At 32.7% G+C, this 19335-nt stretch overlaps 1 protein-coding gene across 1 annotated transcript in view; it reads left to right on the top strand.

Annotated features, from left to right (window-relative positions):
- LOC143192504 (lachesin) overlaps positions 1-19335 on the top strand; it is a 326772-nt gene that overhangs the window by 282493 nt on the left and 24944 nt on the right. Inside the window, exons 5-7 of the mRNA XM_076397898.1 lie at positions 2222-2350; positions 2411-2549; positions 10835-10983. Coding sequence (XP_076254013.1) covers positions 2222-2350; positions 2411-2549; positions 10835-10983 — 417 coding nt within the window. The remainder of the gene's footprint in view (positions 1-2221; positions 2351-2410; positions 2550-10834; positions 10984-19335) is intronic.

Genomic DNA, 19335 nt, shown 5'->3' with positions numbered 1-19335 from the left:
AGAAATAGTAATTAACATATTAAAATACGATAAAACATTTGTAGGGTATTATTCCATTCCATATAAAATTCCATTAATTTTTTCATATCCACAAGACATTCAAATAAAAAAGTAATTCTATTTCGTTTAATATGTATTCAGTAATTATCTTTTTCCTTTTCATTTTTAAAGTTAGTACGTCACAGAATATGGACATCTCTGTCTCCCTTATAGTCCGTTGGAAAATATTATCACATATAAAATTAAATGATGCAAGCAATTATCTAATTCTTTTCTTCTATGACAATTTATACATCAAAATGTTCGTACATCCTCGTCTGATATTAGGAATTGAAAAAAAAAGTCGAACCGTGCATTCAAAATAGTAATTACTACTTTCAGTCAGTCAGTTTTATGACTATCGACTTTTTCGACTGTTTTGCGACTATCGACTGTTTTCAGTCGATAGTTCCCAACGCTGATTAACACTATTAATATAAACAGTGGACTACTCCCAACAATTATGTGCGAAAACCATAGTACATGTCAAAATAATCTTCACAAACAGTTGCAGGGCTTATTTTAACACGAATAAATGTGACACTGATGAAGTGTTGAAAAGGAGCTGTTCAGCATCAGCTTCTCAAGCCTGACCAAACCATTAAGTTGACTCTCCACTATCAGTTCAGCTAAAATTGAGCGAGATTAACTGGGAAATTTTGATCAATCCATCAAACGCAATATTAATGAGATATTGTGTTTGACTATGAATTTTAAAATAACCCTATATTCTCTCGAACATATCTAGCGAAATATATTTCTGAGTTCGACTTACCCCAGCTGGTAAATAAATTCAAACGAAACAAAAAATTCCAAAAGCAATTTTTAGATCATCTGTAACTCTATGTCTCGAATTTCAAATTAGATTTTAGCCAGATAAAATAGCGGCAAAAAATTATAGAAAGTTTAGTTTAATCCAGACAGGTGAACCTTTCTCATGGCTAATAATGTTTATACTGTTTATTTCATTTTAAGTTGGGACTTTCGGATTTTTTAAAACCAAAAAAAAAAAAAACTTAAATATGGTATATTGGTTAAATGAAGATACTAATTATAACTTGGGTTGGAAAAATACAGCTTATAATACATTATTTGCTATAATCAATCATTTCGGTTGTGTTTGTAGCGAGAACGACAAACTTTTATGTATTTTCATATTATGCAAATCACAGGCTATCAATTCGGTTTTGATTCATTAGATGAAAGATAAGAACCATTTCTGTATTCAACATTATGGGTATTTCAGGGTATATACGTTATTAAAGGTGATATGTTATAATAATCAGGCTACACCAGACAATAATAAGTCACTTCTTCCATAAATCACTAGTTAGGGATTTTTAAATATGCAGGAGCTTCTAACCTCAAACAAAACTAACATTGTTATAAGTTGAACTCTTATACCTGATGTACAGGAAAAACTTTAAAGGAATTCCTCTTAACCATTTAACTTTTCTATACTATATTAGCCAGTTAGAGTGCTTTTGCTGAAACAACTTTTGTTAGTTTTAAAATAATCCTTAACAATTTGGGTGTTAATTAATATATAAGGATCTGATTTATAATAAAGTTACTAATAGATCGTTAGTAAATTGTTACCGGGTAGGTCAGTACTTACTTTCCTGTGTTTGTAAAATATTTCAATTGATATTTATGCCACTTTATTCTAGTAACATTAACATCAAAATTACTCAACAGCAGATTTACAATACTGTGGAGTTTCGTATTAGGAAAGGTTCATTTGAGGCGTGCATTATTATTTTTGTTTGACCGAAAATTAAATTCCACAGAACGTCATCATTTGTTCATAAAAACTTAATAATTTTAATTAATTTATTTATTTAGTTATAATCACGAGATAATTTGAAACTTGGTTACAACAATTTTAATGTTGTATTTGAATAATGTGTCGAGGTAATGATTGTTTCTTAAATTAACAGAAATTTGGCCACTATAAAACTAATAGTTAACGTAACAAAATAGTATGGTTACCTTAAAATAATACCAAAGAACATAGTTATTTTGATATTATATTGGGTTGATGAATTCGTTTTTGCAGATTTTTTCTTACTGTACATATATTTTATACAAACTTGGAGGTTTAGGAATCTTCGATTACAATCGATTACTCCTTCATATATATCAGCTTGTTTTACTATTTATGCATTGTCATTTGTTTCAGTTGAAATGTTTAATGGCACAAACCTGAGTTTCTGGCGTTTGGAACGAAGACAAATGGGAGCTTACCTCTGCATTGCCAGTAATGATGTACCACCGGCGGTCAGCAAAAGAATCGCCCTAAACGTCAACTGTATGTAAACCTTTTAAACTTTATCGAAGGCAACGTTCATTCACAGTGTTTGATTTGTAGTTGCTCCAATGATCAAAGTGCCAAATCAGTTATTGGGAGCGCCACTAAATACGGACGTTCAACTGGAGTGTTACGTCGAAGCCTACCCGAACACCATAAATTACTGGATCAAGAATAGAGGAGAAATGTTACTAAATGGGTAAGTGTTAATAATGATGATGAATATCAATATTTGTAAGAAAGTTTGATAGTTACATTTTGCCTTATCAACACTAAATCTAATAATTATAATTATGCCGATTTAGTGTTGATAAGGCATTAATAACGAATTGGACAAATAAATATTAACAATATAAGTAAAAGGAGTTTTACGGGAGAATAGTGAAGGCACAAAAGTAAATATTGGGGCTTCCTGTTTGTTAACCCAAGAGGAAGGCAACTACAATGGGTAGTAGAATAAATGAAGCTTAAATGTCTGAAGCCAAAAGCGAACTTACTGCTCAACTAACAGGATAAAGATTCCTGATCTACTCGACTTTTATTACAAAATATGTTGATATGAACTTTACAAAAATGGAAACATGTATCGATTTAAGCTCGATCTACATTCCAGTTATACACAACATCACTAACACTAACTGATAAACTTACTCGATTATTCCATACGAAATTTATTGGGAAATATACCACAGCGTCATTGACACAGAAACAAACTTAAGGATCAAGCCAGTACATATGCTGACTATCTGGGTTCTGTATTTCAAACATGCTCGGCATTTAACTAGGATAACACAGAATATCTTAAGTCACATCCGCAAAAGTACCTACCGTTAATGAGCGTGAATCCAAAGGAGGTTTGAGAGAAATAAGAACTCAGGAAAAGAAAAGCACCAGACTACGATCTTGTCGACGCAACTCTCTTAAAAAATCTACCACGCGAGGGAATATTTAATGTCTGCTTTAATCTCGAACATTCCTTGATACAATAGAAACTTACACAAGCCATAGTGATATCCAAGGCCCCCACCATCCAAGGTTTGCCCCAGGGCAAACCACCACAGGATAGAACCACATAGAGACTGGCATACAAACCCTCAATCGAAGGAGCATTATTATTAAGTAATATGACGAATATTCTGCTTTGTACGAAATACCCTCGGGCTTTCCACAGGGCAGCCTACTGAGACCGGTGTTGTACCTGATTTAGATCTCAAACCTTCTGAAAATAATATGATAGCGGCCTAGGTTAATGATATTTATATCCTCTTAGTGCATTCTGACACAAATCCGCTTAGTTCGAACACCAATTCTACTTAAATTGAACTAAAACAATTGTTTAAACAATGGAGAATAACCAAACATTTCTTGTTACTTCTCTGAGAAGAAAAACCTGTCCGGCGGTAAAATTATACAATGATAATATACTTGGAGAGAAAAATAATTAGGCAATATAATTAGGCCTTTATTTGTATAGTAAGTTAGCTTGACAGGGGCATATCTGGACCAAACAGAAGTAAAATGACAGCAGACTTCGTAGGCTGAATTGTTATTAGATTATTGGTCCGACTTGGGCAATGAAAGCAAAATGATTTTATGGAAATCCGACGTCGAGCCAACCTAGATATATGGTATACAACTGAAGAGCACAGCAAGCAACAACAATATAGAAATATTCAAATATTTAAGGCTTAACATTCATGAAAGCATGAACAACGAATATCTGGATCTTGGTGTATGAACAGTAAAGCATAATATAATGCATTATAGCATAAAGACTCAGAGGAGACATTTACGCTACATACAAATGACTTTAGTGGAATAAGAGGACAACAGCACGTGGGATTCAAGAGTGGTGACATGATATATATAGTCTATATACACTTGATGATATATATAGTCTATTCAAATTTTTTAAGTAATGCGTCATGGATATTTGTGACGTCGAAACATTGCAATGTTGCTGCATCAACTCTGAGTTTTAGTTCAGTTTGGCTTTGACATATTGAAAATTCTAATCTAAATAAAATAATTGAACAAAAATGTTATCAAATATAAATTATTTTAAGATTATAGTCTATGTGAAAACTACAGTTAATTATACAGCCACAATAATTTATAGGTAAGAGTTAAAACCTCTTAACACTATTACATTAACGAATTTTGCATAGTTGTCAGACGTACGCAAAAATATTTAAAATATTAGTTATTATTACTACAGATTAAAAGCCGTTATGTTAGGTCTTTGATTATTTTGATAAATTTTAACGCTCCGTAATATACGATATCATTTCATTCTTACTAAAAAAAAAACATTGAATAGACTATAGTCAGCAATATATCCGTGTAGGGGCAGGGGGGCTGTGCCTACTCACTGAAGCTCTGCCATAAAAAATGCAATAAATAGAACGTTTCGAAGATGGGCAACATAATGGTTTGAATCGGATTACAATACAGCAGGACAGAGAATGAAAATAAATATTTGTTATGTTTAAACATGGGTTTTGTAATTTTTTTCCAACATAGAGTCGTTTTCGTTCCCCATATTATTACTAAAAATAGAATATAATATAACTATATTTCATAAGAACATCTCGAAAAAAAGTTTCTTGAGTTTTACACAATCTTATCGAATTTAAGTCCCGACGAAACCTTCCCCCGCTTCGAAAATAATTAATGGAATAAACAGCGAACCTCACAGGAATCAGAATATCCATCTAAATATGTTGAAATTAATTTGGAATTTGCATAAACGCCACGAAAGGGGAAAGTAATTTCTAGATTATTTGGCTTTGCCAGATGGTAACTTTTAAACTGAGTATTACCAGCTCTATTTATGGCGAGGGGGATTACCTAGTCGCGAAACACGTGGCATATATTACCTCGTTTAGTTGGTTTGGTAATTAGTCCAATTATAAACAATGGTGTATTCGAAAACATAGACAGAAACTAGCAAAAACACTGAGCTTGCTTAGTATTGGAAACTGACAGCGTTGTTTCTTTGATAAAACATATTAAGATCTAAGCCAGTATGTGTGTCATATTATTGTAACATTCGTTGGTATTAATTCGTATATATATCCCAGGTTATAATTACCAAATAATGTATATTTCATACAAGTTTATATTTAATTTATAAAGGTAAGTCAATAAAGTTCATTAATCGATTTTATTTCTGGGAACTTATAGGATACTGTACAATAGGAAAAATATCATTTTAACAAGGACTTAAGAGCTTTACGCATTTTTTTTAGTTTTAGTTTAATTTTTAAAAATCGGAATTATTCTTTCACATTAAAAAGCTATTTATTTTAAAAAATTGGTTTAATTTATATTAATCGAAAAGTTTTACATTATTTTCTACTTCTTTTTCTTGTCTAACTTTTTCCCATATTTCTGTCAATATGGTATACTTTAACAAAAGAACGATGTGGGTTGAGCAGTGTTTAATCTATTCTAGAGCTATTTTAGAGAGTTTACTTGAAGATTTATCAGAGATTTGTTATTGCCTTAAATACTACAAAGTAAAAAATTGTATATAAAAAATAGTTTGGTCAAAATAAGATTAAAAATACTAGTTAAATATTTGGTTTTATTGAATATAGTAATAACATGTTACATTGTTAATCACGAAACTTACTCTTCTTTTTTATATTCTTTTCTATAGATACTTAATTGGACACTATTCATATTATATCTACCCATGCAACATTTTTCATTTTTGCCCTATGCAATTTTATTTATTTTATTATCCACTAGAACAAGCAATATCCAATTATAATTTTTCGTTTTACTTCCCTTTGTTCAGGATATTGTACATAATTAATTGTTTAAAAAACTATTTACTGAATTAATATCTGAAGGAAAATTTTTGTTTGATACATTTTTTGCCAATAAATAAAAGGGCTAGGGTTAGTTTCCCACGCAAACATTTTCAAATAGGTCCCTGGTACCATTAAATAACATTTAGATAACATAACGTGCAGCAAGAGTTATACAAATGTATGTGACAATCCTTGTTTACAATATAACCACATGTACACTTAGTTCTTAGTCTGTCTAGTTCTCGTCAGCATGAAGGTGAAGAATAAAGAATGAATGAAGAATATATGCGGAGAATTATTTTTTTAAAGAACATATTATATTTGTATTGATTTACTTTCTAGCTCTTTTTTCTTTTTTTTTAAGGGAATATTTTTTAAATTAATCTCCTAGAACGTCAACAATCTGCCCGTAGACAATAAGTATTATTATATTATTTCAGTTATATAACATAACTATCCCGGCATGTAGAAGATCACTTCAGTAAGTGATCTACTGTACAAGATAATCTAAATCTTATTCTCCATACTATTCTAACTTATTTTAAAGTATATCCTAACTTATTATAGAATCTATTCTAACTTATTCTTGAGATTATTAAATCTCACTCTATGTGTCTATTAATCAGCTCGTATGGTAGTTTGTGTTTGAGCCTACGCACTTCACTGCCATTGGGCACATTTAACTGTTTGGCGAGTGCATTGGAATGCACCAATAGTTTTTCAGATTACTTCGCACTAACACTCCGAATCACACTCTTTATGGGTTCTATGGGGATATCGCGCTGAATCAGTTTGTAGGACCCATAATATGACATTGACGATGACTCGCAACACTATATTCTGAAGCTTCTGGGGTGTATCTATGTTGGAGTTGCTAGTAGTACCCCACAGTTCAATACCATAGGTCGAAATGGGTCTAAGTATTGACTTATACAGAAAAACCTTGTTATCTAATAATAATTTAGATTTACGCCCTATCACCAGTATATTTAATTTAGTTTAAGTTTTTTAGGTATATTAAAGGTTGTCTGCTTGCGGAAGTTCGTGATTATTCAATTTTACTAAGGGACATGTTCTTCTACAAAGAGTGAATGTCACATGGGTAGATTTTGTCTCATTTGCTTTGATACGCCACGTTTTCAACCACAATTCGACTTTGTTAAGATGAAGTTGGAGGTTTCTTCTAGCTGATATTTTGATGCTCGTGTAATGATAAAACCGCTGTATCGTCAGCATATGTTGCAACAGTAGAGTTTCTTGAGGTCGGTAGGTCAGCTGTATTCAATGGATATAACTATGGGCCAAGAACACTGCCCTGCAGAACACCCAAATATATTAGGTGTTTAAGGGAAATGAGCTTGGAATTCAATTATCGATGATTATAATTGCAATTAGGAATCGCATCTTGCTTAAGCAATCATTTTCCAGATTGATGCTTGATATAGGAGATCGTAGAACGCTCTTATTGTGTTCTTGCATTTAGACAAATATCATTTACATTTAGTTTTATAAAAATATCGTCATAACCTAAGATTCCCACGAAATTTCATATTGAAAAAAAAATCTGTCATATTTTCACCCCCAGCCCTCTGATAACTTGGATGCAGGGTAAAAAAATGATAGGTGTGTCCATTTAAGACCATTTTATATTTCTATGTTTACTACGTGTACTTTTGTCGCTAGTGTTAGTAAAAATGTTCTAATATATGTTACAAAAACCGGAAATTAATTACCGATATACCTGGTATATGATTTAAAAGGATGTTCTAAATGCATCGCCTTTAGGTATAACGAAATCAATAAATTTTTAACCTTATAAAATCACAAGTACCGAAACAGAAAAACCTTTTGCTTTTCCACGCTAGAAAAAATCACTTTGTATATGGTCCTGTCCCTAGATTAATAAATTTTGGGCGCGGGCATTATCTGTGTTGCTTTAAACAAGCATGTACTATCTTTCGGAAGCTATGCCAAGGGAGACCCTTGCTATATTTAAATTTTATATGGGGGAATCGGGAACTAGTAAATCTTGTAGCCGTTTTAGGAATCGCGTAATGGTTAAAAATTTATGCTTTACGGCTGGGCCCGATCGACGCCAACTTCGACCCGCCTAGTTTTACACGATGTAAAAGCCCAGTACAATCATGTCGAATTTGTCTTGTTGATTTTTATGCTTTATTTCTCTACCAGCTAAATGTGATAGTAGTTCAAAGTGAGTAACCCATTTTTACTAGTAGATCGTTACTTTAGATTTTTTGTGTCGTGATGAAACCGTTGTTGTTAATTTTTAATTACATTACATGCGTCTTTAAGAAATAGATCAGGCTTGTTGTGTAAGAAATGATCCCATAGGGGAAAAGAAGAGTTATCATGTTGTGTTTCGTATTAGTTAGTGTAAGTCTGTAGAGATTTCACATCGTCAAAAAGTTATGTCCTAATTTCTTTAATTACACATTTAATTACATTACATGCGTCTTTAAGAAATAGGTCAGGCTTGTTGTGTAAGAAATGATCCTATAGGGGAAACCAAGAGTTAGCATCTTGTGTTTCGTATTAGTTAGTGTAAGTCTGTAGAGATTTCACATCGTCAAAAATGTCCTAATTTCTTTAAATGATATTCTAGGTTTCAGATTCTGTGTCTTCATCGTTAGAATGGGAGAATCAATTTACGTATATCAACCCCAACGAAGTCCTATTATTTCAATTTAAATGCTGATAAAGGTGAACATTTCTGCAGACATATTTAAAATAATCACCGTCAATAAGCAAATATTTTACTTGTTTGACTAAGTCACTTTAGATGTAATTGTTGTAGGAAATTATTTTTTGGATATACGACGTGGGGCAACGCTACTATTTTGATTGCCTGTAACCTTGCTCAAAGAAAAGATAAGTATGTTTGGTTGTCATAAAAATTTATTTGGTCTTTCGATGGCGATTCGCCATTCAAATTTCGGCTGTTTTTAAGGCATTTTTCAGAACATCCTGCAACATCTGAGGTTGAATCATTTCGGGCTTATTCACAAAAATTTTGATTTAAAAAAAAATCCGTCAGAAAATGTCTATTGTTATTAAATCCGTTAATAACAATAACAATAAAAAATAAATTGTTATTAAATTAAATATAAATATTACATTATCAATTTAGACGAAGAATCTTCAATGCCACCAGACAGCCTTAAGATTGCATTACAGCACTAAACTCGTTGATCAGGACCTCTCGTTCGTTCCAAATTCGTTTTATTAGCCAAAGAGCTTGATCAGTTTTTCTATATTTTCTTTACATATTTTGTAGACAAAAATGGATTCCTTTATAACTTTCTGCTGTGAAATTTATTGGTTAATAATATTTTCGTAAACATTTTTGATTTTGTTGTAATTAAGTACACTATTTATCTATCTTTCTATCAGTACTTTTAAATGCTGTTTTTCCTTAACTGATTGTCAAGTCTTGTTTGTTTGATTGTAAATTACTTTGTTTCTAAGAAGTTGTCAAAGAAGACATGAAGAACTTAAGCATAGCATTTAAATACCTCTAACTAACAAATTCCAGACTATAAGTCATACAGAGGGGGCCATATGACATACAGATTGGCAAAATAAGCGATCGAAAAGGAAGTTTTTGGTCATGATTGTTCTTCCGTTTCTCTCTTGACTCCTCTTGATAATACTCTCTTTCACAGTCATTCTAGAGGAGCAGACTATCTTTTACGTCTTCTGTATTATTCTATTGAATCCTAATCCCAAATACTTGAATCCCAGCATATTATATAACGAATTCTGTGTAGATTTAAAATAATTGATAATCCGTCGGTTGTCAATATTTTGGTCCTTTCTTCGTTAATTCTCAAGCTATATAGCTAGTGCGAACTTTGTCATGAAGAATGCCGGAAGCCCCAATATCTGTATCAATGCTAAATAGAGAAATGTATGGCATCATACTGAATATCTCATAAAGCATACGAAATATCATTTGATACTGTATGATACTGAAGATACAGATAAGTTGTTTTTAAGGATATTAGTCATTAGGATTGCCTTAAGATTTCAAAAAACACATCAAGTAAAAGAATAAATCGCCAATCTTGATAGTGAAATTAAACCACTTCTGCGAGAGGCAACTTTACACCATTCATGCAATATGTTAATCGCAACGTTTTGTAGTATATAACGCTCTATTGCTAGAACTAGAGCCCATTTACAATCATATTGTTTGAGATGAAAAATTACGGAACAATAAATTCATTAGACCAATATCCGCACCATACAGTAAATTTTTGTGGTTATTTAGACACCTAGTGTACTTCGTGTGAAATTACGCTTGTTAACATAAAAATAGGCCTATTAAGGTTCATTTTGATTGTAAAATATAGTCATTTAATTTGTCAGGTGTTACTCTACATGACTGAGCACTTGTGTACCCAATGGTACACAAGGTACATTTTGTATTAACTACAGAATTTATAGAAATCCAGTTATTTTTCTCATAACTCCCGTGTGCCTAAATTAAACAAGATTAATCTTGAACAAGGGGGGGAATCTCTCTATGCCCCCTTCGAGACAAACAAAAAGTTTCTAATGGTTCCGGTACTTTCGGCGGGCGGCATGCAAATTAAGTTCGTAACAAGGAAAGTAAATCGTATTATTTTGCTTTGATTTTCAGGAGCAAATATGCCATCCGGGAAGATAGGAGCGGCTACAAGGTATTTATGTGGCTGATAATCAGATCGTTCTCGCCGAACGACATCGGAACTTACAACTGCGTATCGACTAATTCGCTCGGGAGGGCGGAAGGAACGCTGAGGCTTTACGGTAAGTACAGTCGACCCAGTTTATCATAAGATGAAAATGTACATAGATCAAGGTGTGTTGCTCTTATCGATACGGCGAACTTTTGGCTGCGTATTCCGGCCGTGTCATTAGTAAATTTCTTCGACTGATATCGTTAATATTCTGTCTTTTGTTCCTTGTTATATTGCGAGGATAATGCTCGAAAAACTAAGAAGTTACTAGTCTGAATTTATTTAGAATCCTATTTAGTACTAAGTGGGGATGCCAAAAAAATATCGATATCTATATATCGATATTTTTTCAGCCGATAATTTTCGAAATTTTTTTAATAAAAATAAAAATTATTTCTTAAACATTATGAAAATTTCTCTATAATCGATTATATTCTTTTTAAAAGATATCCACTGACGTTAATAAATACAAACGTTCAACTTGTACCAGGAGTTGTTGTTGTATACTCTTATGCCTTCTGTTGCCTTGTGTTTTCGATATTTTTTAAAAAATATCGACAAATCGGAGAAAAAAATATAAAAATTTGTAATAAACCTTTAAAATAAAATGCCAGAATACACTAATAGGTCAATTAAAATGTCCTCGGCCTGACACATAGATGGCACTAGTCGAGTTAAATTCATATGTTTTTTAGTAAGCCCCAATCCTCAAAACATGTGTTTATAAATTTGACAGCTGTCGCATCATTGGTATGTAAATTGTAGCACTATGTGTGAAGCAACTTTTGTTATTGTGAAAAATGGATAAAAAGAATTTCGCGTGTTGATAAAATATTGCGTTTTCAAAGGAAAAAATACACTTGAAGCAAAATCTTGACTTGATGCCGAGTTTCCGGACTCTGCCTCAGGAAAATCAACCATCAAGGATTGGTATGCTAAGTATAGACGTGGCAAAATGAGCACCGAAGATGGTGAACGCAGTGGACGCCCAAAAGAGGTTGTTACCGACAAAAACATTAAAAAATCTACAAAATGATTTTGAATGACCATAAATTGAAATTGAATGAAATAGCAGACACTCTAAAGATATCAAATGAACGCGTATATCATATCATTCACGAATATTTGGGTATGAGAAAGCTCTGTGCAAGATGGGTTTCGCGCGAGCTCACTTTTGATCAAAATCAGCGACGAGTTTGAAGATGATTAAGAGTAAAAAATAAAAGAGTTTTGGCATCGATATGTGACAATGGTTGAAACATGGCTCCATCATTTCACTCCGAAGTCCAATGGACAGCACACGATAAACCCGCTCCAAAGCGTGGGAAAACGCAACAGTCGGATGGTAAGGTTTTGGCATCTGTATTTTAGGAGGCACATGGAATAATTTTCATTGACTATCTTGAAAAAGGAAGGACCTTCAACAGCAATTATTACATAGCACTATTGGACTCTTTGAAGGACGAAATCGCCGAAAAACGGCCGCATTTGTAGAAAAAGAAGGTGCTGCGTCACCAAGACAATGCATCGTGTCACAAGTCAGTGAAAACGATGGCAAAAATCCATGAATTGGGCTTCGAATTGCTTCCTCATCCACCGTAATCTCCAGATCTGCTCCCCCAGCGACAATTTCCTGTTCCCAGATTTCGAAACAATGCTCGCTGAGAAGAAATTTTCGTCGAATGAAGACGTGATCGCAGAAACTGAAGCCAATTTTGAAGCAAAGGAAAATCGTACTAAAAAGATGGTATCAAAAAGTTTGAGGGTCGCTATAATAAGTGTATCACCCTTGAAGGAAATTATGTTGAATAAAAAAACTAATTTTGCCAAAAAAATGTAATTTACTATGGTAGGCCGGGGACTTTTTGATTGACTTGTTACCGCTGGAATGAATAGTGACAATCATTAGAGATATTAGCGATTTTCTAGCGATTGCACTATTGTTTATCAATTTGTTAAACTTATAACGGTCTACTTATAAAACGGAGCGAAAAACTGAATATTCTGTTTTATATAACGAGAACAAATTTTACGACATACGCTTTTCAGACGTAAAATAAATAAACACCGACAGCTACTTCAATCTCGATGCCAAATAAATGGAATTCATTCCACCCTCACCGGCGCTCTTTCATCAAATTAGATCGTACATCATCAACTCGGCGGTCTTCGAGAGAAATAAAACTTCTGACCAGGTGTTACACTGCCGCGAAATTACGCAAACTTTCTCGCCCTCCCCCTGTCGGAAGCAAAGCTGCGAAACGATCAAAGTTTTATCGCATTCATTTTTATAGATATTATAAACAGGAACGAGAGAAATTGGTTCGGCTTACGCGCGTTTTGAATATTTTTTGTGATGATATCACGGCGTAAATGTCGAGGTTTAGTATTATTTTCAATTACTGCGGGCGTTCGCCTATTTCCTGCCACTTTTCACGGCGGACTACCTATTTTCGGTGTAATATGATGCCTTAATACGTAAAGGTGCAAAAAGGGAGCAGTAAACGGAGGTTCGTATGGGGTCATTTGGCGAAAAATAAAACCAAAATTAAGATTATTATCGTTTCGCCTTTCAAGACGGGTTAAACGGGATCAAGGAGGAGGTTGTTACGAATATCCTGGATATAATTTTATTGTGTGGTGTGAATTTGGATAGCCTGAACCACCAATCTCATGTATGGAATTTAACTTAATATTACATAACTGTTTATTTAATTATAATTATGTTAGTTTGTTCGTTCTTTACACAATCAACAGTAAAATAAAAACAGAATAAACATATTTTTTTATTAATTACATCTTACATTAGATATACAGTCTTAATTGACAATTAATTTATATTAATTTTTACAATTAAGTAATTTAAACAAGGCGAGAATGGGATTAAAAACGGGTCAATTGAAAAGTCGCCGGCCTACCATAGTAAAACATATTTTTTTAGCAAAATTGGCTGAGGGCCAGAACTGGAGAATACGATGGATAAGGAAGCAATTCAAAACGCAATTCATGGATTTTTGACATGGTGCATTGTTTTGGTGAAGCAGCACCTTCTTTTTCTTCAAACGCTGCTCTTTTTTCGGCTATTTCGTCCTCAAAACGGTCCAATAACGCTATGTGATAGTCGCTGTTGATGGTCCTTCCTTTTTCAAGGTAGCCAATGAAAATTATTCCATGCGCATACCAAAATACGGACGCCAAAACGTTGCCAGCCGACTGTTGCGTTTTCCCACGCTTTGAACCGGGTATATCCTGTGCAGTTCACTCGGATAACTGTCGATTGGACTTCGAAGTCAAACGATGGAGCCATGTTTCTTCCATTGTCACATATCGATGCAAAAACCTGGGTTTATTACCCTGATTATATTTAAACGCTGCTTCGAATCATCAATTCGTCGTTTTAGTCAAAATTGAGCTCGCGCGGCACTCATTTTGCACAGAACGTGCTGATACACATATATTTGTGAACGATATGATATACACGTTCAGTTGATATCTTTAGAGTGTCTGCTATTTCATTCAATTTCAATTTACGGCCATTAAAAATCATTTTGTGGATTTTTTAAATGTTTTCGTCGATAACAACCTCTTTTGGTCCATTGCGTTCACTATTTTCGGTGCTCATTTCACTACGTCTAAACTTAGCATACCAATCCTTGATGGTTGATTTTTCTGTGACAGTATCCGGAAACTCCGCATCAAGCCAAGTTTTTGCTTCAACTCTATTTTTTCCTCTCAAAAAGCAATATTTTATCAACACGCGAAATAGCATTTTATCCATTTTTTTGCCACAACAGCAAAAATTGCTTGACTCAAAGTGCTGTAATTCAAAAACTAATGATTCGATAGCTGTAAAATTTATACACATATCTTTTGAGGATTAGGGCTAACTAAAAAACATATGGATTTAATTCTAATAGCGCCATCTATATGCCAGACCGGGGACTTTTCAATTCACCTGTTACATCACTATGTATTTCCCAAATTAAAATAAAGCTAATCTCCTTAAGCTAAAGTTAAGAATACACGTAAACACTGAGCAAGTTCGTGCGGTTTGATTCGCTTCAATCTTCTGATCTCCTGCGTATTGTCCAACAGCTGTATTGCTTCCACGCTGCTGTGATTAGCAACCTTTTAACAATATTTTAAGGCGAAATTTTGGATCCCTTCGTATATCCATTTCATTTAGAGGTCATCATGTAGCTCTTCGTTCATTAGGTAGCGATAAGCATTGGTAATTAATCGTAGAATTTTGTTTTTGTTGCATTGGATTATTTTCTTGTTTTGACGTTTTATTGGGACCTCATATTAGAACACCATAGTATCCAAATTAGCTTTATAATTGATTGATAAACCAATATATACACCATAGTATCCAAATTAGCTTTATAATTGATTGATAAACCAATATATAAACCATAGTATCCATATTAGCTTTATAATTGATTGATAAACCAATGTCGTCGATTTTAGATCAAGTTGAGTGTATCTTCCAACTAACCAGTACTGTTGCTTGACTTTGCGTCTAATCTGCTTTTTGTCTAACATAATATTTCAAGTTTAACCTACCCTCGAGATATATTACGAGGTATTTCGCTGATTCTTGAGGAATTTGGCACGCGCCAAGTGATATAATCAGGTTTTTGTTCCTTCGCCGCAACGCTAAATTAACATGGACAAATGTGGAGCTATTAAGCTGTATTTTTCAGTCTCTAGTCCACTTTTAGATTAATAATAAACACATCAGTAGAATTTAATGTAATATAGAATATAGATTTCTTTTATGTTATAGCTCTGATAGAAAATATGGAACCAAATAATCGCTGTAAATTCATTTGTTTAAGAAATCAATAAATATATTTTATTGCTAAATTTTTATATTAATTTTCATCTCCCATAACTGAGCTTTGTATGAAGTTCAAAAACGTGGCGACTGCTTGGATGACTATCCGAATTTAGACTCCAAACTCAACTGTTATTAATCTTATTAAGTAAACAAATCTTAACCTATGGTGTTCAATTAAGCAGTTCCAGAAATAAAATGTAATATTAATATAACATAAGCTTAGAAAACAAAGTAGAATCATAAACTACTCATGGTATATTAAGACATTCACAAAGATCTAAGGGTAACTAAGGGTAGGTCAGTTTGCACTAATAATAAAGTTTTGTGTGAAAATGAGTCGTGCTTTAAAAAAATGTTTAGGTCCAAAATATTAGATATTGGCTTCAAGAAAAATTACTAAACAGTTGATAAGTAGTTATAATATGTGTGCAAGATGCTTTTAAATTAAAAATAATTTCTTCTAAATTAAATATCACAATACTCGTGAAAATGTATATGTGTCCGGATCCGAATGATGAAACCGAATCTTAATCGCCATTTTGACCAAACATTACAGCATTTGGATATCCCATGGATTCTCACAAAAATCAAGCAATTTTCCAACACATGATCAGTTTGTTTCTTTAATGGGAAGTAGTATTATCGAAAAATTAACAAAAACGAATAAAAATAATATTTTTTAAATTTACTGGCATTTTCATGTTTATCAGAAACATGAATTAAATGACCATATGTTAAATTTCCCCTTGATATTATACTTGTTATACCAATCAGGACAAAAAATAATTATTTATATATACAGACCAAAATGTATCCACATTTAGCCCTATGGTTAATACTTTTCAGGAATTATATGTAAAAAATTGTATATAAATCTTGAAATAATGCATAGTAATAACTAATGTATTTTAATTCTCTTTTATGTAACTTTTTTTTCTTCTTGAAGGGGTTTCATCCTTCACACTCTCTATCTGAATGATCAAACATTAAACTTTTCCAATAGGTAACTAAGGCAACAAAACAGTCTCTGATGTAAGGCTGATTCTGTCTGATCTAACAGTGATGTTATGAGATCTCGATACAAATTAGGACAAAAAACTGATAACCCATCCTACATTACTAACAAATATTAAACTGAATTAGATTTACAGATATTATTCTATACAAACAATCAACTGACGTGTTATATATTCAATATCACTTTTCGTTTCGTTAGCATACGTATTTTATATTAATAACAGTTACATTTAATACAACAACAATTTTAGTAATTATCAATAAGCGTTATATATTAAAGTAGGTCAATTATTATTGTCATCATCATTAGTATGACATGAAAAAGGTTTCTGTCACTACGTATGTATAGAATTTATAAGGATAATTAATCTTGGGTACTAATATTTATTGTGTATTATTTGTTATTAGTCAAAAGCTCACGCCAAGGGAGGTAAATCTAATATCCTAGTTGTCAAACGCACCTGTTGTTGAAACAAATTTGCAATAGCAAACTAATAGCTTTGCGTGGCTTTTGTGTACAACTGCTACTTACCTGTTATAAATTGATTGGTATATTCAATGTTTCGAAAGTTCAATATATATACTACAAAAATCCTTTGTAAATAGTTATATGGGCAGATTTCAACAGCCAGTGCTACAAATACTATAAAACTAAATGGATAAATCATTTAACCTATAATTTAGTAATCACACTGTATTGTTCTTAGAATTCTTTGTCGGGCTAAAACAGATGATACATATTGACATATACTTATAATAAGGTAACTAAAATACCATTTTAAATATTAAAATGATTTATCGTAAAATTGAGCAACATTTTTGAGGACGCAAGAAAATATTTTTTTAATATTTATAATTTATTTAACTACCTTGTGTTTAAAGTGGCAAAATACAATAATTTGTGTTATTATAGTAAACCCTTTGGTGATTCCTTCATATAAAAAAGTTAGTTTCGATGTAATCAATTTAGATAACAAGAATTCACTGCTATTTTGGATAGACTATATGTTGCATGGTTCTGATATTATCTCGTCTATCCCCTGTATCGCAACGAAGGAGGAGCCAAATCGCTGTCGTTTTTATTTACGTTTTAGCATTTCTGCGAGCGCCAGAAGAATCCAAATTAAAATGCAACATTCTTAATGTCGTTTTTAATTTGGCTTCGCTCGTTTTGCTTCGAAACTTTCCAAAACTAATTACATGGAAATTGCGGCGTACGAACCCAGTCATTTCGCGCAAAACTTTCCGCTCAAATAGTTTTTCGTGGCCGGCCGACATTTCGGATTAGACTGAGCTAATCTATTAATCCGGTTAAGAACTTTCCTTTAAAAGCATAAAACAAAGGGCTTTCCAAAATATGCAAATCGGACGATAAGGATGTGGCAAGGAACGAGACAAAGGCCAAGGAGACCGGGAACTTTACAAGGATTATGTTGATAAAATTTGTTTGTTATTATTAGCATATTCCCGATATTACGAATGCAAATATTTGTCTGTTTATCGTGCATATATACTACAATCTCATACAAGAATCTGCTATTCACTTACTAGCATTAAAATTGTATTAGAATTTACCGGATATGATTTACGCTAATGGTATTCCCAAACGTTTACTGGGGAAATGATGTTTTGTTTGTGTCGCGTATAAAGATAATATACAGGTTTTGCATATAGTTTACTAGCGAACCGCCCCGGCTTCGCACGGGTGCAATGCTGATACTAAATTAAATACACTACAGAAAAAATATGAACGTTGTATATAAAAACATAGCGGCCCGCTCCGACTTTGCACGGGCACAAAATATATATGCCTATGTCACTCAATGAAAACATGATTAAAATCGATCCAGTATTTTTGGTTCATTCATTACTGCCCTTGGCCTGCACGCATTAAATTTGGAGTAAAATAATTCCTCCTCCCCTATACTTACTATGAAGATTTCCTGCTATCTTTGGAATATCTAAATTCATACAATTTTTATTACATTACACATTTTTAAACGCAAATTTTAAATTTGTAATATCTCCGAAAATATTTGTTTCATTTACATGCTGTAAGGAACCATATTGATCTATATTAATTGCACACTGTATTTAAGGTACTTAATTCGATAAGGATTAATGCCGTATTGCTTAAAATAGCTTCGTAAATAAGCCATTTTCTCACGTAAAAAGTAAACAATAAAAATGGTTAATGTAGGTTATCCCTAAAAGATAAACATATACCATCGCGGACTTTTTTGTAGACCTTTTTATGGTGTACAATACTGTAGTACATTAATTTGATCTAACTCGTAGGGTTAGGCAGCGTTTTTGCTAATTACTAAATAAGCCTAAAAAAATAGGTTAATTTACTACATCACTTTATAAACCTCTAAAATTAGCAATGTTGCCTTAGTATATGCATGTATTATACATATAAACCTCTTGAATCACTCTATCTATTGAAAAAAACCGCATCAAAATCCGTTGCGTACTTTTAAAGATTTAAGCGCACATAGGGATATAGGGACAGAAAAGGCGACTTTGTTTTATACTATGTAGTGATATATATATATATAT

The sequence above is a fragment of the Rhynchophorus ferrugineus genome, unplaced genomic scaffold, assembly GCF_030347505.1.
Source record: "Rhynchophorus ferrugineus isolate W39M unplaced genomic scaffold, kcgeb_rfMv2 rfM3, whole genome shotgun sequence".
Taxonomy (NCBI): domain Eukaryota; kingdom Metazoa; phylum Arthropoda; class Insecta; order Coleoptera; family Curculionidae; genus Rhynchophorus; species Rhynchophorus ferrugineus.
Note: the sequence above shows the minus strand (reverse complement) of the source record. Positions and strands in the feature narration are given on the sequence as shown.